The 25,701-nt window shown below is 37.6% G+C and overlaps 2 protein-coding genes across 2 annotated transcripts; one reads left to right on the plus strand and one right to left on the minus strand.

Annotated features, from left to right (window-relative positions):
- Window positions 1-4,551: 4,551 nt before the first annotated feature.
- LOC131317914 (UDP-glucose 4-epimerase GEPI48-like) lies at window positions 4,552-9,961 on the plus strand. The gene is made up of 9 exons (XM_058347605.1): window positions 4,552-4,894; window positions 6,170-6,219; window positions 6,777-6,912; window positions 7,654-7,755; window positions 7,975-8,202; window positions 8,463-8,541; window positions 8,735-8,817; window positions 9,158-9,249; window positions 9,629-9,961. The coding sequence occupies exons 1-9, from the start codon at window positions 4,712-4,714 to the stop codon at window positions 9,720-9,722; spliced, it is 1,047 nt and encodes a 348-aa protein (XP_058203588.1). The 5' UTR covers window positions 4,552-4,711; the 3' UTR covers window positions 9,723-9,961.
- Window positions 9,962-10,812: 851 nt separating this feature from the next.
- On the minus strand, window positions 10,813-14,227 carry LOC131317913 (phosphatidylinositol 4-kinase gamma 4-like). The gene is made up of 2 exons (XM_058347604.1): window positions 11,979-14,227; window positions 10,813-11,419 (listed from the first exon to the last, which is right to left on the minus strand). The coding sequence occupies exons 1-2, from the start codon at window positions 13,314-13,316 to the stop codon at window positions 11,051-11,053; spliced, it is 1,707 nt and encodes a 568-aa protein (XP_058203587.1). The 5' UTR covers window positions 13,317-14,227; the 3' UTR covers window positions 10,813-11,050.
- Between the last annotated feature and the right edge of the window lie 11,474 nt (window positions 14,228-25,701).

A 25,701-nucleotide genomic window follows, 5' to 3' on the forward strand; every position in this document is an offset into this window, starting at 1 on the left:
CACGACTGTCGCATCATTTATCGTCTAGATCACTCATGGTCAGCCACATAGAAAAGAGCACATCTCCGACTGTCCGGTACTGCAACTTCTCACGTCCATACTAAGGAGGTGGATCCAGCAAGTGGTACTAGGCGAGGCCACAGTATTTACTACCATTTTTTGAGTATTCCTTTCGCGGCTCATGTGGGTGGCAAATGCAAATACAAATCTCTTGAGCAATTAGAGCTGATTTGTTTGACTGGACTAATAGTAACGCAATTTTATCATCATGTCAGACAAAGAGTGGTCAGATAAATCATCATCGTGTTCACAGGTATTTTATTTCGGGGGATTACAAAAGATTCAACCAGACAGAAGATATGTACTAATAAATATAATCTCAATAGGAATTTGATGTTCAAGATAAACTTCCAGACCTTAAATTCGGAAAATAATTATTTATTTATTTATCCCTCTGGATAATGGTTGACTGGACATTATCTTGGACACGGCTTCTCGGCAACCACAGAGAGACTGCACGGCAACTAAAGAGAAAGGCCTTGCGCTACTGCTCTCAATTATCACACTGCGTTCGCGTTCTCAATTCTCGCTCTCGAAAATTTAAGTAGATGAGAATATGGTGTGTTTAAAGACGCTTTTATGCTCGCACTCCAACACCCGCTCACGAACACAAATTATGTGACTTAGTTCCATTCTAGATCAACTTGATAATGGTGGACCATCCACTTTTTTTATCGTCCATTCCCAACTGTTTTGTAATATTATCCTCCGCGTCACACTTCACGCTTCAAAACAATAAGGAAACGAATCATTGTGGTAGGAAACAAAGAACTTTTCACCTACAGATCACGACAATTCCTTGCAACTAAAATTTGTTGCCGACTAGCAACCTAATTGGCGTTGCTCTTTTCTTTCTCTTTTTTCCCCCTATACATGTCTGTACCAGCCTGCGCACAACTTGATCAATTCCAGGTCTAGAAGTTAACGACCGGGCGAATCCACGACTAGGCAAATCCTTTAGTAGTCCTAAGATTTGTAATATTTGGTCTCCGTGAGGTTTAAACATTCAACCCCGGCCATAGAGAACAAGCACCCCCGCCTAGCAATATTTCACAAAATCGGGGGACAATTGGCGTGGCTGTTGATCCAAGTAATTGTAGGACCCAACGAGTTGTGTCAATTCATGAGAATTTGCATAAGCTGAAAGGGGCTGCATCGACAATGGGACCATCCAAACTTTGTATGTAGCTTTTTAATGCACCATACGTATGGGCCTATTATCAGCGAAGGAAATCTGATAATTGAATGTTTATGGGAGGATGTTGACATGAGGGATATTCTTGTCGTGCAAGTAGCAATCTTTTTCTAGGAGAATCGAGTAGTAAATGCACCCCTTTAAAGTGACAAAGTTTTGTTTCTAATCTTTAACCACTGACATATTCACGGAGGAGCCGTGAATAAGTTTTGCAATGCTCAATCTCGGCTGTCCAAAAGTGTTTTGGACGATCTGGATCGTCCAAAATACTTTTGAACGGCTGAGATTGCGCAGAGCCGTGAATAAGTTTCTCTCCTTTAACCAAGTAGAATAACCATTTCTTTTGGCAATGCAGGACCTAACGTGAGCGCACATCGGACTAATTCTTACAGCATCTCCCACAACAAGTTTCACATGCATCTCCCACAACAAGTTTCACATGCTTGCGCTTGGGGTGAGGCGGCCTTAAGAGTTACTGACAAGATAGATTACACGTTTTTCATTTTTTCTTTACTAAATTAATGGCAAGGACAAAACCCTCACACGATCATGACAGGGAATGATCCGGATCCAAATGAATGAGTGTCGCATGTTTAATGTTTTAGTAATTCATACTCCATACAAGAATAGCGTGAAGTTACCAAAAGTGATTGTAATTGATATCAATAAGTCCATGAGTATGTTTTAAATATGTACGGAGTAGCATTTCTTCTGTATCATTGTCGATACTGGGTCACTAGGAAATTTTGTGGGAAGTCTTTTCCCACCATAATTTAGGAAGATTGCTTTGGCAGCCATATATGGTTTACTGCATTTGTCTACAAAGGGAATTACATGATTTTTCAAGGTATCCAATGGCAGAAGAAAAAGGAAAAAAAGAAAAGAATTCGGATTGTCTGCAGTCCGATAGTCCGAATTCTGGAATGATGATAAGATAAAAAGGTTCGCAAATGAATAATGTCGAGGTCTGTCCCCTTACTCATGCTCTTTGGCAATCTTGGCGGATTCTATACGATCTCTTATCTCTACGTAGCCATAGTTGATTGGTAGATGATAGGTTTTTGCATTTGGAAGGTATGCTTTCTTTTTTTGATCCTCAGGTATGCCATCCTTTTTTCTTGTAAATTGTAATGTTTAGTGGATTTCTTAGTTACCCAAAAGCGAATTATTGCTGGTCGATCGAGATTTGAGAGAGTATCTTACAAGACTATTTAAAACACTTTTAAACGACTACAGTCACACGAACTGCATGTCCTTTGCAGTTCAAAAATGGACCGTAGACAAGCTGTTAGCAAATGAACAAAGAGAAAATAGATAAAGAAACAGTGGGTTCCATCTCTTTCTAGGAAGTGTTTTCTTGGAGAATCGAGTAGTAAATGCATGGATTCCTTGAGAGCGAGAAAGTTTTGCTTCTAATCTCAGCCAAATAGAGTAAAAAGCATTTCGCTTTGCACTTACTCAAAGGGGTCTCATGATCTATTCTGCAACTGATAGTACAAGAATAGCGTAGAGCTTAAAAAGTTTTTCTATGTGAAACTAAACAAAAACAAATATTTTTGACCGGACAAAAAGACTAGTTGTGTTGAAAAACACGCTTAAAAAAGTGACTAGGCAAAATAAAAAACTGTAATTATTATTATTATTATTATTATTATTTGAATGCATCTATGTACTCTGAGTACCATCCATGGTAGCGAGTTTGAATCCCGCTTGTGGATAGTAATTCTTGTGAACCAAATGTTGTGTATTGAGCGTTATCCGTTCAGCTTATAGTTTGGTGGGCCTGTGGTGACACCACTACCCTCCTATAGGTATGGTTTACTACGAAAGGATGCTCTAGTGAGCTTGACTCCTTCAATGAATGGTACTGACTAAAAATGCTATGACACTTAGGAGCTCTTTTTTCCCAAGGGGAGTTGCAACTCTCATTTCCCTCTGGACCCTCTCCCAATCTTTCACTTAGAAAAAGAGAAAAAAGACAATGGCATCTTCAAAAAAGAAAACAAAAACAAAGATCGAGGGCACTTCGGTTAATAAGTTCATGCGTGTTAAGTCCATCTGAGCTAGTTACTTCATGAATAAAGTGTAGCGCCATCAATAAAAAATGAAGTGCGAAAATCAAAATCAATAATAAAACAGGGCACATTCTTTAGGGGTGCACCGGTGGATGTGGACTCCATCGAAATGTAGATCAGAAATTCAGAACCGACAATCTTAGCGACCACGTGCTCATCAGTTTATTCTTTCTCCATTATTCTACCAAATCCCATTAAAAAACAAGAATCAATTATAGTACTAAATTCCTCTCAACTATGATCCATTTGCACTAATCTTTAAAGTTTAAAACTCAACACTTAATCCCCTTAAACTACACGAATCCTATATGTAAAAGATTGGCGAATCCAATATGTAAAAGATTGGCGTCAATGGAAAATCAAACGAGAAATGATTAGGTTGGCGCAAGAGAGAGGCTACATCATCGAGCTTTTTAACTTCGAATCTTTCTTAATATCTTCAATTGTCATAGAGTGAACTATTTCGGTTGTTAAGAAGCAAACACTTCACCCAAATTTTTTGAATCTTGACCCGTTTTTCCTCACTAACCAAGAATGTTATGACCACTGAACAAACTTGGTTAGACAAAGATTGTTTATGTGCCGCCAACGTATTTAAAAATTTACCTTCTTGTTCATCAATCATTAGCACATCATATTTTTTTCACTCTAACCTTCACTAATAACTACTCTAAAACCACCGCATTGAAAACCCAAATTTAGTCACCATATTCCACCCAATCACATCCTATTTCGTAATTGCCCACGACTCTCCCCCTACCAAATCCAACAGCTTAGGTTTGTTCGTTTCCTCGTTGGCCTCTTTTAATTCGAGAAAATTATCCTTAGATGAAGAGAACAAGATAATTTTGTCGTAAAATCTTATTGTCATATCATGTTTTGCTCACATGATAGATTCCGTCCAAAATTCTAACGTTTTACTGACGGAAGGAATTTATTACCATCAAATACGTCAAGGGGTAGTAAATTTTAACATGGGAGAGGTTAAGTGAAAGCAAAATGTTTCTCTGTAAGGTCACATATTCTATTTTTACGAAAGCCAAACATTTCAAACGTCGAGGTTACGGTTATGCTTGGTCATTATCTTGGCCTCGGGTTATGCCTAATTATTATTCTTAGGACTTTGAAATTAATCGAGATGCGCGCAAATTGGTTCAAGCATATGGTTATAAAAAGAAAAAGTGAAAATCAGTCATAATTTAGTGTAAAATGTTGGATCATGCGCTTTACCACTTTCCGTTTTCCTTTTCCTTCCCTGTCTATAAAATAGTCTCATCAGTCTCTCTTTCGTCAAAACGATTCTTGCTCTCTCTCTCTCTCTCTCTCTCTCTCAACGTATATTTGCAGTGTGTACGTAACTTGTAATTGTAAAGCTCTAGCTATGGCGGAAAACATTTTGGTGACTGGAGGAGCCGGTTACATAGGAAGCCACACAGTGCTTCAACTACTGCAGGGAGGGTACAAGGCTGTGGTGATCGATAACCTCGACAACTCCTCTGCCGTTGCAATTGACCGAGTGCAGGAACTCGCCGGTGAATATGGCCCTAACCTTACCTTCCATCAGGTTCGTATACTAATTAATTAGGTATTGTTTACTGTCTTATAATTGAAATTTTCACTTTTTTTTTTTTTTTTTTTGAGGTTGGTTGTTGATTCTGTACTTCCAGATAATTCTAATCGTGATTGTTTTTTAATTTTCTGTGTTGCATTATTGATTGCCTTCTTATAGTTGAGTAATTTATTAAATAATTGACTCTCCAATATGTTTACTGTCCTTGTATTGAAAATTTTGCTCCTTTTTTTTTAAGGTCGGTTTGGGTGATTCTGTGCTTCCAGATAATTCTAATCATGATTGTTTATATTTTCTGGGTTGGATAGTAATTGTTTTCCTACGTGCACCTGATCAGTTGATATGACCTCCCCCGGCTCAAAATGGAGAGTAACTATTACTATTGAACCTCCTCGTGTTATCATTTTTAACACAATTTTTGTGGGGCTAGTCTAGAAGGATCTTTGCCCCGACTTCAATTAGGCCCTCCGCAAGGGGACCGGGATTAATCCCCAGGGATTATTGAGGTGTCCGTAAGCTGGCCCGGACCCCCCGAAATCTGATTTATTAAAGAAAAAGCAGCTGCTATTACTATTGGAAAATGTGTAGTAACTATTACTAATGTAGAATGCTTTGCTATGTATTTGGAGCCATTCGATGTGGGTGGGTTCGGGTGCATTGTGTGAGATCTACGTTCATTGGTTCCGAAAACATGTTTTTTAGTCCACACATTTGTGTCTGGAGCACTATTGATATTTTACAGCTATGGCTAAATATAGTGAATCTTATGGGTAACCAGAGAGAGTGAGAAAAGAAAAGAATGGAGAATTCTTTACTTATATAGATATTATGAGAAATAAAGTTAAAAGATGAATATTTCAACATCTTCTTTTTTCACCAAATCTCACCACTTTTGATGACAGTTGATGAGAAATCACAACCCCTTTTTTTTTTTTCCTCCATTTGACTATGCCTGTAAGGGTCCAGATTGAATAAGGTACTAAAATGTTCTGGTTCTAGAGTATGGAACTTGAACAGCCTAATAATTTCAGAGGAGTATGGTAAGTTCAAGAGCCTAAACTTTAAAGATTGTGGTTTGTATGAGTCTGGTGTTTATCTGACTTGAAGATGGTCTTTTTCTATATTGATGCTTGCATGCTTGTTAGTTATTTCCACGGTAACAATGTCATGAAGAATGAAATTACTTGTCGACTAATAGATTTACTGTGTAGCTCATAGCATTAGTTTTTGCAGTACTTGGCCCTAATTATTTTTTGCTGTCACCCACAGATGGACTTACGAGATAAGCCTGCACTTGAGAAGCTTTTTGCATCTACGAAGTAAGTTTTTGCAATTGTTAAAGTACTGTTATTTAATTTCATCAAACCGAACTTTGCAAGGAAAGAAACGTCAACTGAGTGGTTGTTGTGTCCCATCTGGTTCAGACTTGGTAGTCAAACACGATTGTCGTTAACATTTACCTTTTGTATTTAACATCTTAGTTATCTGCATATCTTCGTTTAAGTATAGCATTATCCTGTGTCTATCACGTTCGAACCTGTAGCGAAAGAGTTTCTTTTTGCCTGCTTTATGAGTATTAACTGACACGATTGAGGCATTACTTATGCTTTGTTAGAAGTCTCATTGATTCCATCTACAGTTTCGATTGCAAGGCCCAAGATATTAGTATCATGGGACATGAGTAATGTATCTTTGTCACAAGAACTATCTTCTGCATATGATATATTAGCAGAAAACAGAAATTGAATTTCTGTAGGCACTATTGTTGTTTACGTGGATAGGAAGTTGAAAATGGGGTTTATATGAAAGTTGTTTCCATTGCTGAACTATATGTTCTGTTACTTCATGTCTCCCTAATAGTTTTGTTGAACTGCAGATTTGATGCTGTCATCCATTTTGCTGGATTAAAGGCAGTTGGTGAAAGTGTGCAGAAACCCCTGATGTATTACAATAACAACCTTATTGGTACAATAACATTGTTGGAAGTCATGGCTGCCCATGGTTGCAAAAACGTATGTCTTGTTTGTGGCTTTGGGATTGCCTGTATTGATTAACTGCTTCTCTCATCTCCTCACAATCTTTTGTTTGCTCCATTCTTATTTTTCTAACTTAACTAGTGAACTTGAGGCTGTCCGACCAGTCAGTGGCAAAAATCAATTGGTTATTCCTCAAAAGGTGTTTGTGGCCATGAACTTGCTTGCATTGGTTAAATGCTTCTCTCATCTCCTCAAAATTTTAAATGCTTCTCTCATCTTTTTGCTGATAAAAAATAAATAAAAATAAATTAATGTTTGCGCCACACTTCATTCCTAGATTAACTAGTGAACTTGACACTGCTCAACCGCTTACTTGCACAAATCTATTGGTAACTCACAAAGTAAACATGTCTCCACTCTCCAGGAGTCAAATTCTGAGAGGATGGGCATTTTGGTGTTTCCAGAGCGATCCATAAAGACTTGCACTGTATTTGTTCTATAGTCTAGACCAAGTCTTTAGATCTTTGACTTATGAAGAACTGTTATAGACTTTATAAATCAACATGACTAAGTTCTAACCATTGTCTTCTAATCAGTAAGTTACACGTTCATGTGCTGGGGATATAATTATGGAGTCCTGGGATTAATTACAGTTATCGAGTCCTTCTACTTCTTCTGTTTATTTCAGTTATCAATTTTTTTTGCTTTTATTTTACAGGCTTGACTCGCTTTGGTGAGTTGACTAACTCATTCCCATCGTGCTCTGCTTCATTTCAGCTTGTGTTTTCATCATCAGCTACGGTTTATGGTTGGCCAAAGGTGGTTCCATGCACAGAGGAGTTCGCCCTCTCTGCAGCTAACCCGTATGGACGAACCAAGGTCATTCACATGAACTGAGAACTTGGGTTACCAAAGAAACTGTATATGATTGCATATGAGAAATAAAGAACTTGAATGATATTTTCTTTTGACTTCATACTGTGCAAACCACATTAGAATCATCTGCATTTTGTTCCCTCTCTCATTCTCAAAATTTAAGAAGCACATGCATTTGTACAATCCTCTAATATTACCTGAAAAAGTTGGTTTTTTTTTCAGCTCTTCATTGAAGAAATATGCCGTGATATCCACCTCTCTGACACCGAATGGAAAATCATATTGCTGCGATATTTTAATCCGGTTGGTGCACATCCTAGTGGCTACATTGGTGAGGACCCTCGTGGTATCCCGAACAATCTTATGCCTTTTGTGCAACAAGTGGCTGTTGGTAGACGACCTGCGCTTACGGTGTTCGGAACTGACTACCCCACAAAGGATGGTACAGGGGTATGGTTCCTTCATTCTTAGCATTTCATTTTTTTCTTTTGCTTGTTTGGCTGCCAACGTCAAACTCTATGGGCAAGTATGCTTAACCTTTTCTTATGGCTAATAGTCATCCACATCCAACACCAACTCACTCAACTCTCTTGCACTATCGCAAAATCTGGGATCTGAGTGGGTTGGTGTTGTATTTTCCTTTAGATATACAGTATACTATTGCTAGTTAAGGCTGTATTTTGATGTTTCTTATTTGTTTCACTGTTCAGGTGCGTGACTACATTCATGTTGTGGATTTAGCCGATGGACACATTGCTGCACTGAACAAATTATCTGATCCTTCTGTAGGTCTGTGTTCTGATATTTTTATTTTCCTTATGGTTCTGAGTGGATGAAGTAATGTTTCCACTAATGCATGGCATACAGCCATCGATGTTAGATGGACTACTAAGATGTGTGCATAAGCTAGTGGTAATAGAGAAACTGTCTCCAGTACGCTGCCCTGTTGAAGACCGAAACATGATTATTGCTTTCACTGCAGGTTGTGAAGTTTTCAACCTTGGAACTGGCAAAGGAACATCTGTTTTGGAAATGGTAGATGCATTTGAAAAGGCATCCGGAAAGGTATTGAACTGCATGATGTATTTTTTGACTATGCCTAATTTTGATGATGAACCAACTTCTTCCTTTGGAATACCTGTATTGTATTCTCGTTCACCTTTAATTTGATTTGAGATTGCACTTTTTGATTCATTAGTACGCTAGTGCTTGGAGATAGAATTGGAGTATTCCCGATTGTAGTGGAAAGAGATTTGAGTTTTATTCAAAAATAGAAGAGACAATAAAATAAGAAGGTTGTCCCCTTCCCACCCCTGCACCAATGACTGTATAGTTGTAATTGGATATCAACATTATTTTCCTTTATGAGGACAAGAGCCATAATTTGTTTTCGTGGTGGTTCCAGAAAATTCCTTTGCAGTTTGCCGGCCGGCGGGCTGGTGATGCTGAGATTGTGTATGCATCAACGGATAAAGCAGAACATGAGTTGAACTGGAAGTAAGTACTGGCTCCCTTGCAATTTGCGTAGACAATTATTCTTTGGGTGTGCTTCTTATGCATGGTTGATGATGTTGAGTATTGTCAAGAAATTCTTGTCAAATTCTGGACTTTGTTGGATTGTTCAGCATACTGCGCAAAGAAATGTAATTCTAGAATGACCTGTCATTAGTTCCGACCTTTTAGTATCTGTTCTTTTTGGAGATATGATATCTGAAATGGACCGTTGGTCCACTTTCGTACAGACAAGGCCTCTAATATTGACTGGAAATTAAGTTTCATAGTGGAAACAAATATAAGATGATAGTAGTAATATGACTAAAATCTTATTTCACTCAATCAAACTGCATATTTTATGATGTGTGTTATTCCTTTTCAGGGCAAAATATGGCATCGAAGAGATGTGCCGTGATCAGTGGAACTGGGCGAGCAAGAACCCATATGGCTATGAATCTCCAAAAACCACTGCTTGACTGTAATCCAAACTTATGTGTGTACTCTGTAGTCTTAGGGAGAACCTCAAGTTCAGAATATCCCTTGTATTACTGGGGTGATCTGTAATCATGGATGAAATAATAATTGGGTGTAACTTTTTTTCCAAGTTTGGCTGTTGGTTCTGCTTGATAATGAGCAAACCTACTTGGAGGGGGAAATATGGAGGTTAAATGTACTCTCACCTTTAGAGTAAAAAATAGCTTGACCTCTTGTAAAAGGCTGGTAATTTTTTCTTTTGCCACGACATAAACTTGTTGACAAAAATGATTTGAAGAGCACATTGTGGTGACTCCTCCCAACAGTTTGTTGTGATTGTGATTTCATATAGTAGTACATGAACATGAATTTTTCCGAGTTTGCAAATCACTAGTGTTTTTGAGTTTCGAGTGTCGATATTCAGACAAGGGCGTATTCACTTGTGGTATTTGACAATTGGACTACTACCGAAAACTGTGTAGAAGAAGCTGAATTTCTACAAGACTACGCAGATTTCCATGTTATACCTAGCTCCTCTTAATTTGTAAATATCATTTTAACCTTAATAAGCAAAATAAGTACTGAAAAATGAAAATATTAAGTACTTGGACTTACCTTCCTTCGACCTTTCCTTTTGGAATTTCCGTATCCAAAAGTCTTAAGCAGAAGAGTGGGCTCGGGCAAGGTTTGCGAATAGTTAATTGTTCAAATTTGGTTCGAAAACTTTGCAAGATTCAAAAATATTTTCAAACTTTAGCTTATTCATGAAATGACTCGATTTTAAACTCGATATAGCTGATCTCGAGTAGGGTAGTATCTCGTTCTTGCTCTTTTCTGAAAAAAAAACACCAAGAACTGTAACTACCAAAAAGGTTGCCAAAATTATTATTATTATTTTTTGAACAGCGAATTTTTTTTATTAATCTTTAAAATTATTACAAAAACCAATGGGAACAAGAAAAACGGCATCATATCCCTAAGCAAAACTAAGAACAATCATGTGCACAATCCGAGACCCAATCCCGATATTGCCAAAATTGTTAATCACATATATACAGTGGATAAGATCGGTACATCGATACAACCATAAAATTTAGCTAAATTTTTTTCTTATTTATCTTACGAACTTCTGTTCAGTACATCAAGACAACACAATTATTGGTTCAAAAAGAACAGAAGTAGAAAGAAAACAAAGTGTCAGGCCCACAAAGAACAAAAGGAAGCCCATCCCACCTTTAGATAAAATTCTTCAGTCCATCCAAATGGACTGGTCATTCCATCTATACATTATTTTACATAATACCTATAGTAGATATAGATCTGGTGAGATTTATTTTGCAAGCTTGAAATCCATGACTTGGGACACTGCTTCAAGAAATGCATCTTCACTCATCCCGGGGAGCATGGAATCCCGCGCCTCCCGAACAATCTCCTCGATCGCGGATTCCTTGTTCAAGGTTTCCCGGCACATGATGCTTCCGATGGCGAAGGGAGTCAGTCCTCTCTCCGCCCCTTTCTTCAGAAGCATGGTGGAGATACGAAGTGTCCGCGAAACCTCAAGCGACAGGTCCCATCCATAGAACTTCAAAAGTGCAATGTCTTTTTCGGCATCCAGCGATTTTATGTATTCAAGGGTGTCTGGTGAGTAAGGCTGGTTGGCTTGTGGCCAGTAGAGCCAATCGAACGTGCAATCTTCAAACTGCCAACAGGAAGAAATGAGAGTCTATTAAGTTGAAGTTCACCAAGGAGTGGGAATGGTTTCGAGAATATATGAGCGAAAAATACGTTACTGTAATACATTCCAAACAATCAGACCATTTATTTCTGCATGGCTGCAGAATAACAGAATGCACAATTTCACATCTTGAACCACAATATCCCTCAACAGAATAACGAAAGCACAATCTTCACTCGCCCCCAATCACTTCCCCTCTCGCATGACGTCTATTCGTTTTGCCTCAAATTGTTGAACTGTTTCGTTTTTCTACTTCGTCGCCGTAAGTAAACAGAATATCAACGTTTACGTGGAACAATGTTGCCATAAATGCACAACGTACTAATTTGCTATACCAATAAGAAAAAACCACCAGTATGTGATGATGCCTTCTATTTGCGTTTACTAAATGCTATACTACTTCGCATGTTTTCCATTGTTATCACTAGAAGAACAAATAAGTTAAATTCAACTCTACAACACCCAAGAAATATAGACTTCAATGGACACAAGCAAACATAAACAAAAGAAGAAGAACTCTTACATTTTCAGGCAAGCAATAGCCATGATCAATAGGAACAAGCACGATCCGCCCCTCTTCCCCTTCTTTGCTCACCAGAATATTTCCCGCGTGCCTATCTGCATTTGCCATTCTTATATCAAACACGCTTATCTTGTGGACCTCCTCCACAGGGAAATCCCTAGGACCCATGTCCTCGCAACATCCATAGTTCTTCACGAACATTTGCAAAGAACCAATCTTAACATTCTTTTGTGCAGACACATACCCATCTGGATGATTAAACCCCCTGTGCAAGCACTGGACCAAAACGGTAGGCGGCACACCAGCAAAACCAACCTGGCCACTCAACGATGAGCGGGGACCACTCTTTGGGTGATCCAGTATGTATGCTGCAACTTCCCTAAAGGCACCTTCTCCAACTCTGGTTCCCCTCTTTAACCCTTCACCATTTTCTGATAAGGGTAACCCTTGAGGGTTATTCACAGCCATCGGTTCTTCATCAATGGGCTTGAAAACAGAAAGATACTTGTTTCCCAATTCGTCTTGCATAAAATAAGTCCCTCCTGTACCCTCAGATGATCTGATGGGTTGTTTGCCACTCTCAAGTCCATCAAGCGTGGACTTAATCATATCACATATGAGCGAAGGCAATTTTATATTTGGATTCACAAAAATCGGCTCCAAAACAAAATCCCTACAAGGTGGCTTTTGAGATTCGGTTTGGACATCTATCCCATCAATCCAATTAGCTGCTATGACAGAGAGTTCAACATCTTTCTCCGAATGGTCGGCATGAACCTTTGCAGATTTCTCAACTACCAAGTGAATCACACCATCCGTATTCTCACAAACGTCATCAATAAGCCTCTGGTCATCAAGCTTCTTGCCATTACAAAGAAGCTCTTGATCATCTAGATCAACAAAACCTTCCCCTTTCTTGGCAATCCTTCGCTTGAGATACCCTACATCTCTATAGCGATCGATTTGAAACTCGAATTCCTTCCCACAGGCAGTCCTAACAATGATGACAAGGAGGTCAGAAAGCCTGAGAACCAAATGCAAAACATTTCCCTCGGTCACACCATAGTCCTTAACGAGGGAATCGTTTCGTGACAGCTTTCTACCTCCAAAAACCAAGGTTTGTTTCTTCGCTACGAAACCTTTACATGATTGGATCCTAAGTTTTACTGACGCAATCGAATCGGACTCCAACACCCTCATGGGAATCACAGAACCGGCGACAGTGAGGTAAATTCTGATTGATTCGTCAGAGCAGAGACCTAACCGGGTATCGAAACAACCGAGAGATCGTACCGTCTCTTCACGAATTGGACTCAAAGCAACATCAGCAACAGACATGATACACTTTCTATTTACCCCAGAAACTCAGGACTATGTACAAATTTTAAACCACTCTACCAATTCACCAATTGGTTGGTTTAACAATCAAACCAAATGGAACAAGGCCTCTCAATCAAATTGGAGTACTCCTCCTAATGATCAAAAGACTCAAGTTCTATCCCAAAAACATATATCCCAAAAGAACAAGAAGAAAAACAACAAATGTACAATAACCCAAAAGAAAACTAAAAAAACCCTCAAGGAATTCAAAGTTTCAAGACCCAAAGATTGATTCTTTGTTCTAAGAAAACTTAGAGCGAACCCTAATTATCCCCAAATTAAAAGGGCATTCAAGATCAAATGATAAGGGATTTTGAGGCTTTTAACAAGGATTCAAATTACCCAGATCCAGAAAACTCCCAATTCAACACACCCTCTCTCTCCTCCCACCCACCCACCCACAAAAAAGATGTGAGATTGGGAGCACAAGGGGAATAAATCACAAGGTTGGGGGTGTAAATGTAGGCAAGAAAGCATTTCCCAGCGCAAAAAGAAGAAGAAGAGAGTGGATTCTAACCCAGTGGAAAGAACCAAAGAAGAATTGGGGAAGGAAAGGTGACCTTATAGTTGGCAACGAAAATTTGCCATTTTTTTTCCAAGATTAGGCTTGTGGGTTCTGTTGGTGGTGATTTGTTGTTGGTTTGTTCATCTTCTGGTTGGGGTTTCAAATGGGTTCCGATCACCTCGCCGATTTTCTAGTGGGTTCAGGTTGGAATGTTAGAGAGAGAGAGAGAGACCGGAATAGTAGCCGTTGGCTTTGTGTTCGCTTGTTGACCCCTATAACGGGCAAATGTATTCAGACATAAGGGGGTTATTATAACTGTCTACAGAGGGTGAGACCACCTTTAATGAGAGGAGCCTCCCCCACTGTTTTCGAAACGAACAGTGCTATGTAAATGATTGGGCCCTAAATGAATTTAGGGACACATATTCAGACACAAATCTATTTACGTTTGATGGATATATGTAAAGTTTTTATTACTGTAGACTTTATATATATCGGGCGATTACATAAACTTTCTCCCCAAGTCGAAAGTAATAACGTGTAATAACAAATACACTAACAAATAGTGGCAAAAGAATAATGGTAAATAAGGAAAGGAAGTTTAAATGTTATTTTTAGACATAATGATTTTGACCATTTGTTAACCTTCTATCACGGTATGAACAATTATTCGATGAACCTGGATATTGATCTTATCTTACAAAATCGTGTGGTTAAGAGCGGAACAGTTTGTTTTTGGTTTCAAAACCGCCACGCATAGTTTTCAATAAAAAAATTTCATATATTATTCTTCACTCATTATTTTCTAAAACTTCTATCAAAATCCAAACCAACCAGAAATTTTCTTATGACAATGCTTCTACTATTTTAAATTGTATTATATTATTACCTTATCATTCTTGTACTAGTAATTTTGCATAGAAATAGTGAAAGAACAGCAATTTTCATTTAGCTTTAGTCTCTTCAATTTCGATTATGTCGTTTGCCCTCCCTTTCTACCAGACGAGAACAATTCTTCGAAGACACTAAATATTAAAGTATATCTTCTTTAGGATAAAGCACCAATTACTACGAATGACAAATTTTATAACTACTAGTGTTACATCATTCTTGTGGTAGTTTATGTGTAAAAAAGATGATAAAATAGCAATTTTCATTTGGATATATTGCCTCTAGTCTCATCCATTATTCCTATCGTGTGATTTGCATCCAATCCATTGTTCCATCTTCGCACATAGACACAGAGTAATGGTAGATACAGAAATATGAAGTTTATTTTGTATAATATTTTTAGCCAAAATGATTTGACCGTTAATAACTCTTCAATTTAAGCACATAAGAATTATTCAATGCCCTCGGATATTGCTGTCCTCATACAAAATCGCAGGGTCAACAGGGGTGTTATCAACTCCTTTGGAGTCAGTTCATATCGAACTTTGCTCTTACTTTAATTGAGACTCTCACACATGGGTGGTGGGATATGTACCCCAGAACTAGTTGATGTGTGTATAAGTTGGCTTAGACACCTGATTTTTTTTATTTATAAAAATGTCCTAAAGACAACAAATAGTTGTCCTTTTTTTGTCAATCGATAGAAGATATCATTTATATCATATATGAATTACAAAAATACAAACCTTGGACACTACACCAATTGTGGGAGTCCATGAGATAACCAATCTGAATAACTCAATTAATACAAGAAATAAGGCCATCATAGAGAGAAAACAATGAAAGAAAGGAAAAGCCATGATAAGCAAAGAACGGATCCGGGGGTGCTGTAGTGCACCCCCGTGTAGTGCACGTGTAAGGGGACACACAGCCGTAGATCTCATCAATCAATGGTCCACATCAAAAATCAATTATGACCACTAATAAATGATTTTTACCGGTCATAATTAAAAATCATATCTCAACCATTCATTGTCAAGATCGATGACCCATGTGTGATCTACAGGGTGCCTTGTAGGCCTTGCACTACATGATTTCCCAATGCACAAAGAACACCCACACGAGGTGGTGAAATTCAAACTCTTGATCTTTTAGTGAAATGCAAGAGTCTTGACGAACCAATAATTATCCTAAAGACGTCAATTCTTGTAGGAATTTTTGTATAGAAAATTTGTGAAGAAGGGCAATTTTCATTTCCAAATTACCTTTAGTCTCATCAGTTGTTTCGGTTATGCCATTTGCTCTTCTTTTCAACCACAAGAGAGGAGAACCATGCCCCAAAGACATTGAATAGTGAAGTATATACTTAGGACAAAGCACTAATTACACATTATTGTTGAAAGGAGAAGTTTTTAGGTACCGCCAAGTGATACCCGCTTGATACCCAAAATTTCTCCTATGAAAGAACAACAATTTTCATTTGGATAATGCTGCCGGTCTTATCCATTCTTCCTTCCTATTTTTATAATTTGCACGCAATTAATCCGTCTCGAATGTCAAATTCTCAAAAATGACATCTTAACATGTAAATTTTCTTTTTGTGAAAGCTTACACTATTTTTCGTTCTAATTTGTACATCACTTTCACTATTTTGGACTTCTTTAAATTTATATATACAGTTCAATAAATAACGATTTTGACATGCTAAATGAATCTTGCTTAATAAATCTCAACTAGTTCTATCAAATAATGTTTTTAAAATTATTAATATATGTTATAGAATTAGCAAAATATAAATAGTTTTAAAAATGCACGAATGTCGAAATTGAGATGAAGCTAGTAGTGTAAGTACTTTTTAAAAAGAGATACACAACTAAAACTATTGAAGTTGCAGCTCGAAAAATACAGTTAAATTAGCATAGTTGATAGGGATTATGGCCCAATTTTGCAAGGTGTGTTTCACTAACTAGAATAAGTACTTATTTTTTTTCAAATAAGTAATATTTTTTCGAATTAAAAGCGATGCATGAAAGAATGATTTGTCTCGTAAAACGAAAAATAAGTATTTAAAAAATAAAAACCTAAGCGGAACGAGGCCAGGCCTATACTTGTGGAAATGGAAACAAGGACCAAGTCAATTGCCATGACCCAAGTTTTTTGGAAAAGAAACAAAAACTACAAATCCCTTCTTGTCTTGAAGAAGGAATGATCTTGGGAGCTCTCCATTTGCCCCAAATTCTTAGAAAATTTTGTGGCTGGGAGCGTCTCCAGCAGTCCGTGAAGTTTTAGGTACTTCACCAAATATAATAGTTGCTCGATTTTAGATATGTGATTGGAGCATAAATTTCGTAAAAGTGCATTTGGATTATTCTAATGTAATTGTTGACGAGGGATTATGTATCTATCGTACAACGAATCCCGCAAAATACGCGATATGTTATTACGTTGAGGATGCAAGATTGATGTCACCCGGTGAAATTATCATTCAATGTGTTTCTTTCTTATTCGTCCCTCAAGTCGAACGAGTCATTGCTAATGGATTAACGGCGCCTATAATTCGCTAATTCAAAAATTGGCTGTTGGCTAATTCTACTCCCTCGATCGTGACATTCTAAGCCAAGTCAATTGCCATGATCCAAGCTTTGGGCACTAAACAAATGCTACAAATAAAAAGACCACCACAATTCATGTCTTCAGGAAGGTGTGATCTTGGGAGCTCTTCATTTGGCCCTAGTTCTTTAGAAAATTTGGTGGCTTGGAGCATATCTGCATGTTCGTGACGCTTAGGTGTTCCAGCAGATATAGCAATTGGTCAGTTTAGATATGTGATCGGAGCATAAATTTTGTGAAGACTGCATATGTGCTATTTAAACGTGACAACTAATGGGGATTGCGTATTCATCTTACAATGAGCTCTGCAAAATACGTCATATGTAATACTTTGAGGATGCAATATCGATATCACCCAGTGAAATTATTCGTCCAAGGCGTAATTTTTTTTTTTTTTTTTACGAAAGAACCACCCCACAGGTGGGCTACTAAAATTGGACCCACCCATGCATAGAGCGTAAATCTCCGGACGGCCCGAAGCAAACCACCGCCCTGATCTGCCAAATAATTCGCAGTACCAACCCTAGCTGGAGAGGAGTCGAACCCTGCCCAAAGCTAGGCTTCTCCTTCCGCTGGGGCAAGCCCACTCGTGGTCAAATGAGACATTGCTGAGTTTTTTTAAAAAAGTATTTAGTCCTATTCGGTCGAAGACTCAATTGCCATGACCCAAGGTTTCGGGCACTATTAAAATATATTAAAAACACTACACAGGTCAAAAAAAAATAAAAAATTATACTAATGGAAGTCGATTAGGTACTTTTGGGTATCCGAATAACTTGGGCAAATTGAAAAACAACTAATCCCGATCATGAAGATAGTGTCTCAATTGATTTTTATTTAAAGACCAAAAGATAATAATTGACTCAAACATTCTATTCTCTTTTTTTGGAAAAAATAAAGCCCAGAAGCATGGGTTCACATTTCACACTTAACCTATTTTTGAACTTTTACGAACAACATGGGATGATATTAGTAGACTTTCATCGAACAACACGTTAATGGACTTTTATCGAACAACGTCATCCTCCTATCCAAATCCTGTCTCTATCACTGTTTAGGTACTCCAACAATTGTAATAATTAATTGATTTAGATATTTGATTGGAGCATAAATTTTATAAAACTGCATTTTCATTATTTAAAATGTAATAATCGATGGGGATTACGCATTTAACGTACAACAAATTAATTCCGTTAAATATGCAATACTTTGAGGATGCAAGGCCCTGTTTGCTAGCACTTATAAGTTAGTTTTTTAGATTATTCATTTAAACAAATTACATTATGTTATAACAGTGTTTGCTATAGCTTTTTATAAGTTGTGTAAAAAGTTTAACATGTTTGCTTGAATAAGCTGACAAATAGTTTTTCATAAATGAAATGTCTAGATTTTGTTCTTAAAAGTTGAGTAAGAATAACTTGTTCACTTTATTTTTATTTTTTTGAATGGCTAACTTATTCACTTTATGATTTTCTTTTGTCATCCATTCATGTTCTAAACAACTTCAAATAAGCAAAAAAGTTTCAAAAGGACGTTGAAGAGTCCCTTGGAATATATTTGTCGCAAATGGCTCTTCAACTTGCCACATGCGTCACCAAAGCTAGATCGGGTATAAAAATTTGCTATCACCCTCAAAGATGCTCTTAGGCTGGCAAGTCAATTGCGAAGGATGAATGACGCCTTTAATTCTCTAAATTCAAAAATTGGCTACTGGGCAATGCTACTCCCTTATCCATATTGATGGTCAAAATAATCATTTGTCATCACCCAAGGTTTCGGCAGCAAACGAACCCACAAATCCAATAGTGATCACCACAAAATATTATTGTCTTCAAGAATGATGTTGGGAGCTCAACATTTGCCCTAGTTCTTAAAAAAATTTGTGGCTCGGAGCATCTCTAGCAGTCCGTGAGATTTAGATACATGATCGAAACATAAACTTAGTAAAACGGCATTGACATTATGTAAATATGATAATTAACGGAAGATTATGCATCATCTTACGATGAATTCTGGAAAATATGTGATATGTATCTTTTCTTATTAGTTCCCGTAGTCAAACAAGTGATTGTGAAGGATGAATGGCGTCTTAATTTAATTCTCTAGTTCAAAAGTTGGCTTTTTTTTGTGGCTTGGAGCATCTTCAGCGATCCATGAGATTTTAGGTGCTGCAACAAATGTAGAGCACAACAAATTCTGCTAAATTTGTGATATATAACACTTGTTGATGCAATATTGATATTACTCAGAGAATTTTTATTTTTTTTTGACAAAAATGAGAAGTTATATTGACGTAAGTCTAACGGCACTTACAATACGGAATTCAAAACAAATATCTTGGACAAAGCCAAACTAATTGCAACTGATACAAAATGCGAAAAGTACAAGGCGGTTGATGTCTTCCACCCCAACTCAAACCCATATTCTGCTAAAATTTCATATCTCCTATAAGTCTCCAAAAAAGATAAAGTGCTAGTCAAGAAAAAAGAAAATAAATATCCAGACGATTTGACGAACTCCAACCAAGTATGAACTCGCAAACAAACTCCCAAATCTACATATCTGACAAGCCACCATGAGTTACTTTAGCAAAGACATCATACGGAGGTCGTAGAGCATTGATGACACAAATGCCGTTGGGAACCAACATCATCTAAAGAACCCGATCTGTAGACGTTATTCATTCAATGGTATATTTTCTTACTAGTCCCTCTAGCCAAACGAGTCATTGCGAGTGGATAAATGATGCCTTTTATTCTAATTCAAAAATTGGTACTGGCTAATTATGCTACTTCCTCATCCCGTATCGCTGGTCCACAATTTTATTTAGAAATGTTTGAAAATATTAACTCTATCCGGAAGTCAATTAAAAAAGCATTTAATCTTTTATAAAAGTAATTAAAAATAATTTTAAATTAGAGAATAAAGGATAATTTAAAAAATCTAATAAAAAAATTTTGAGTAGACATTTCTTGATTACCTATCTCCTTTAGAATTAAAATTTTCAGTACAAGAGCAGTATATACTTAACTAATGTTGTTAAATTATTGAATATGAGAGCTTGAAAAGGGATCCGGGGAGCTATAGAGCACCCCGTGTCGTGCATATGTAGGGCGGCACACAGTCGTCGATCTCATCAATCAACTGCCCAGATAAAAAATTAATTATGACCGGTAAATCAGTCATAATTAAAAATTATATCTCAACCATTCATTATTAAGATCGATAGCCCGTGTGCACCTTACAGAATACTTTACAAGGTCTTGCACTATAAAATTTTCCAATTCCTGAAAAAGTGGGTTCATCACATAATTTATTGCTTTATGATGTGTCCACACGAGCCCTTGTCTCTTAATTGAGCAAAAAGAGATACTCCTATGCCTACTACAAGGAAAGTTTCTCAAAAGCGGTGATGAAATACACTGAACGGAACCGCCCATTCAAATATAGTAGTAAATTAAAAGGCAAATCCCTTTATTTTGTACTGAACGGTCATAGTTGTCCAGATCAGCTTACATGTAATTTGACTAATCTCATTCTTGGTCTGGTTAAAGACGTGTCATCCACGTTGAGACTGAAAGATTGACAAGAACTTATTTTTTTGCGGCTTGATCCCAATAATTGAATCTTGAATAATCGAGGGGAACAAATCCACGAACTAACCGGAAGGCTAAAAGCAAATACCGTTGCAAAGGCAGATTAGTAACAATACCACAAGGCAAGATTTAAATAACAAACAAAAATACTAATAATAATAACGTTGAAAGTTGTGTCTCCATACTAATGAGAACTCATTATGCTTCATCATGTGCCATGAAAATAGTTTAAGAAATTTTGGACCTAGGGTATTTTTGGTATTCTTCCTCAGTGGTTGCATTTTTTTTTTTCTGAAAAGAAAATTGCAGACAAAGCAGAGCTTTAGGGGAAAAAGAAAAAAATAAATAAAATCCGAAGAGAAGTATTCCTTTATATACACTGGTAGGAGATTTTTTTTTGAAACGAACAACATAACTAATTATATTAAGTCAAAAGGAGTACATGAGTGATAGTTCTTTACAAAACGAGAAACTGTTGCTCCTCTATGATCCTTATACAACGCATGTAACAAAAACCCGGGTGCACTGGTAAAAGTTGGCTACACAACCAACGGTAACGGGTTAGAAGTGGCATTAGACTAACAATCCCCCACCTCTCCTAAATTATAGATTTGTGGGTCTTTTTATCCTGGAACTATTAGTTCCAACCGGACTCAATATCCTTTTACGGACGGACAATTTGGATGAGTGAACTCTTGATTAGTGATCAAACATGAGTTAATCTTTCTCATGAGGACTTCAAAACAAACATAAGATAGCTCGAATAGAACCTATCCAATAACCTTATGCACAAACAAACACAGGACTAATACCAAATTAGTCCTTGGATTATTAGTCCCTAGATCGAATCGAAATTATCCATAATCTAATCTCATGCACATATTTCAGCAATATTAATACAGAAGGTACTACACAAGTAGAGCCTCTTGCTTTATCTTGGACAAAACAAAGTTGTGTCTCCATAAACAAAGCTAGAAAAAAGTTCAGCCACTTTAAAGAGGGCCCGCAACCTCCGTAAAGAAAGAATTTGATTCCCACAATTAAAGGCTTCAAACGAGCCGAGCTGCCGCTCAAGGCTTTGTTCATTAAGGCTTGGCTTGATTCAATTTGTTTAGTAATCGAACCAAACTCCAGCTCAAGTTTTAAGCTTGTTTAGTTAAACTAGTTGAGCTCAACAATTTGAAGCTCGGGTTGTTTGTATAAGTTTGGCTTGTTTCTAGACAATTGTTCAGTAGTAGAACCGGGCTCGGCTCGTTAAGGGCTCATTTTCAAACGAGCCGAGCTCGACCACTGCAAAGCTTGGCCTGGTTCGTTTACACACCTACCCGCAACCTTTATAGCAATTTGACACGAAACACCAAATTATGGTTCATACATCATAGAAATTCTTTCTTCTTTTGTTTTTTTGGGTGCTTCGGAAAAGAATTCATAGCAATGGATGGGTGTAGACGGGGAGACCTGAGACATACTTAATTTTGGCAACAAATGTAACTGCTAAAAACAAGTTTACCATTGGAATAACACCCGCTAATATCTCGAAAAAACGAGGAACCAAGGGACGTTATGCCATAGAATTATACCCCAAATCAAACCCAAATCCGGGAGACAACAAAGGGGGCAGGAAGCCAAAAGAGCCGATTCAATTTATATGCTCGATCATTACCTTGCTTCGTTTGTTTAAAATCTAATAAAACATCAATAATGTGCCAAGAAATTATTGCTAAAGCAAAACTTTTTAAAGTTGTATATATAAAGTGATTCTGGCCTCGAGCTACCAGCAAACCCTACACAGCCCATACTTCACTAAACTTGGATATTGCTTAAAGACAATCTTAAAATACTGCAATTCCAGTCCTCTTGCCAAACTTTGAAACCGAAAGAGATGCAATAAGTGATTTTGGAAACATTAGGTGTATTTGAAAATGATTTGCATCATGTGATGAACAAGGAGAGGTGAAGTCTTTTTTGCAGCCAATGTTGTGTCACTACATGTTATTAAAATTCCGTTACGCCCTTGCGGTTTTTGTACTGCCTTACTATGGTTTCTAGTAGGAAACGTCGCGTTTTCGTAGCGAGAGTCGAGGGATACGGCAACCCCGGACAAGGTGGAGGAGGAGAGGCTATGGAAGATCCCTATTCAAAAAACTTTGCTTGTTCTCGATCTTTTTGTCAAACAGACCAATTTGGTTGTCCATCCCACTGCAATACATATTTCGGCTGCGCACCCTCCATCCCCATGGATATACTGTCCTATCACCATTTCTGAAACGCCTTTCTCTCCACAACTAATCTTAGTGAAGTCTGATCACTAAACCAGCATTTGCCCATGAACAACCAGGGCTGCCAAGGATGGAACTTGCAGTTCATTACTCCTGAAATTCAAGAAAATTGACAAAAATGTCAGCCGATATTTATTCAATAAAAAATGCGTCAACATTAATATTGGGGACCTTAATATTGAGATACTTGACAAAGCTCAATTAACTCAATTTAATCAGGAAATGAAACAGAAATTTCATGAACCATGAGAGATAGAAGCATGGTTTTTAGCCTACAACTCGATCAGTTTGGATCAAGAAACAAATCATGGTGTTTGTTGCAGATTAACTTTTTTTTTGAAAATGCATGTCATAAGCCCATCGGGCAATATAGATTCCAGAAAAGATAGAGGAAAAAATCAGAGCTACTTAAACTTCGATCTTAGGCACCTATTATCGAATCAGACTTGGCGAAATCGTCGGTACATAAAAACCAATTTATGTCTAGATAACAGAGAATCTAAAAGATTTACAACTCAAACCTTAAAAACCAATCACCGCTGAAATCTGAAGGTAAACAACAACAATATCAACTACAAGCAAACCGCTCTCATGGACTAATCCACAAGGGTTGCCGGCCAGATCTGGACGAGAGCCGAAACATCCGAACCAGAGTAGTCGAGAGATTCCGAGGCAAGCCCCTGCTGACACAGCGAGCTCCAAACACACCGTCCGCGATTCAACCATGGTGTTTGTTGCAGATTAATACCCAGAAATCAACCGGAGCGTGATGAAAACGGAGTGAATCCCTTCCGTACTAAAATGGTTTTGATCCAGTGTAGACAATTCTATTTTCGGAAAAAGAAATTCACACCGATCACCTCCGATCAGGTATTAATCGGCATTCCATTATCACGATCTTCAACGGGGTTTATCTTCTTGACAGGCTCTACAACTCGAATCAGTTTGGATCAAGAAACAAATCCGGCATGCGATTACAATTTTGAAATTACACATCGCAGGTCCTATCATGGGACCTTTAACTTGTTCCGACGTCGTTTGAAGAACCGAGCGCGAGGTCTTCATAAGCTCCTTGTTTTATCAAGTGTGGCCGATTCTATTTTCGCAAAAATAAATTCACCTAAACCATCTCCGATTATGTATCAATTGAGATCCGTTTAACATGATCTTTGAAATTTTTTATCTTCATGACAAGATCTATACATTGAACATCTTAGATCAAGAAATAAACTAGGAATAAGTTCACAATTTACAATTAAATGGTTACCACTTCTTTTTATCGGTCTTCGCAGGTTGAACCTGCGAAGTCTTTATGAATACAGACCGACGCCGTTTTATAAACCAGCTATGCGACATCGGTTTTCCACATTCTTGAACCCGTATGCTGGAGACGCGATTTCTACGCCCAACGCTTTCTTCATTGCCCCTTTCATTCCAAATGAAGAGCACGATAGGAGATTGAATATCTCTCTCTCTCTCTCTCTCTCTCTCTCTCTCTCTATATATATATATATATACCTTTTCGTTACGACTTTCTTATAAAAAAATAATAATACAGTATTTCGTTACGACCATACGGTTTTTGTACTGCCTTAATATGGTTTCTAGTAGGAAACGTCGCATTTTCGTAGTGAGAGTCGAGGGATACGGCAACCCCAGACAAGGTGGAGGAGGAGAGGCTATGGAAGATCCCTATTCAAACACCTTTGCTTGTTCTCTTTTTCTCAAGACAGACCAATGTGGTTGTCCATCCCACTGCGAGTAGTGATCTGAGCCGCTTGTTTTTACGTCTCTCTGTGTTTGTGAATCATCCACGAAAATAACCGGATTGAACTCATGATCATAGCAACAGGAATCATCGCTCTTATCTTTGGAAAAGAAACAGCATATCCCAAAAGTTGGATATCTTTTCATTAGTTTGCTTTCGCGAGTGATCTTAGCCGTTTGTTTTTACTTCTCTATGTGTGTGTGAATCATCCACAGAAATAACCGAATTGAACTCATGATCATAACAACAGGAATCATTATACTTATCTTTGGAAAAGAAACAGCATATCTCAAAAGTTGGGTATCTTTTCATTAGTTTGCTAATTTCTGGTATCTTTCCAGCTTCTAAATAAGATGAAGTGCTTTATCCAGTTGGTATAGGCCCTACATAAGGGGATAAGCAATTTGACACCATTGTGTTGGTTTTATAAATGGAGGGACTTTGGTGCTGTTTCCTTTAATTAAGTGTATTTCAAGGTCCCATGGAATGGAATTGCTCCTTACACACTCCCACATTATATCAGCTGTGAAATCATGTTCAGAAAATCTATGAACACTTTTTACCTTGTAAATAAAACTAAGAACCCGTTTATCTTTGTGCATTTTTTTTCGGTTTAACGAATTTGAGAAGCACAAAGAGAGGATATCACACAAATAGAAATGCATGAAGTGCAACTGTCGGTGACAATATGATA

Source organism: Rhododendron vialii, chromosome 2a (genome assembly GCF_030253575.1).
Source record: "Rhododendron vialii isolate Sample 1 chromosome 2a, ASM3025357v1".
Lineage (NCBI taxonomy): Eukaryota > Viridiplantae > Streptophyta > Magnoliopsida > Ericales > Ericaceae > Rhododendron > Rhododendron vialii.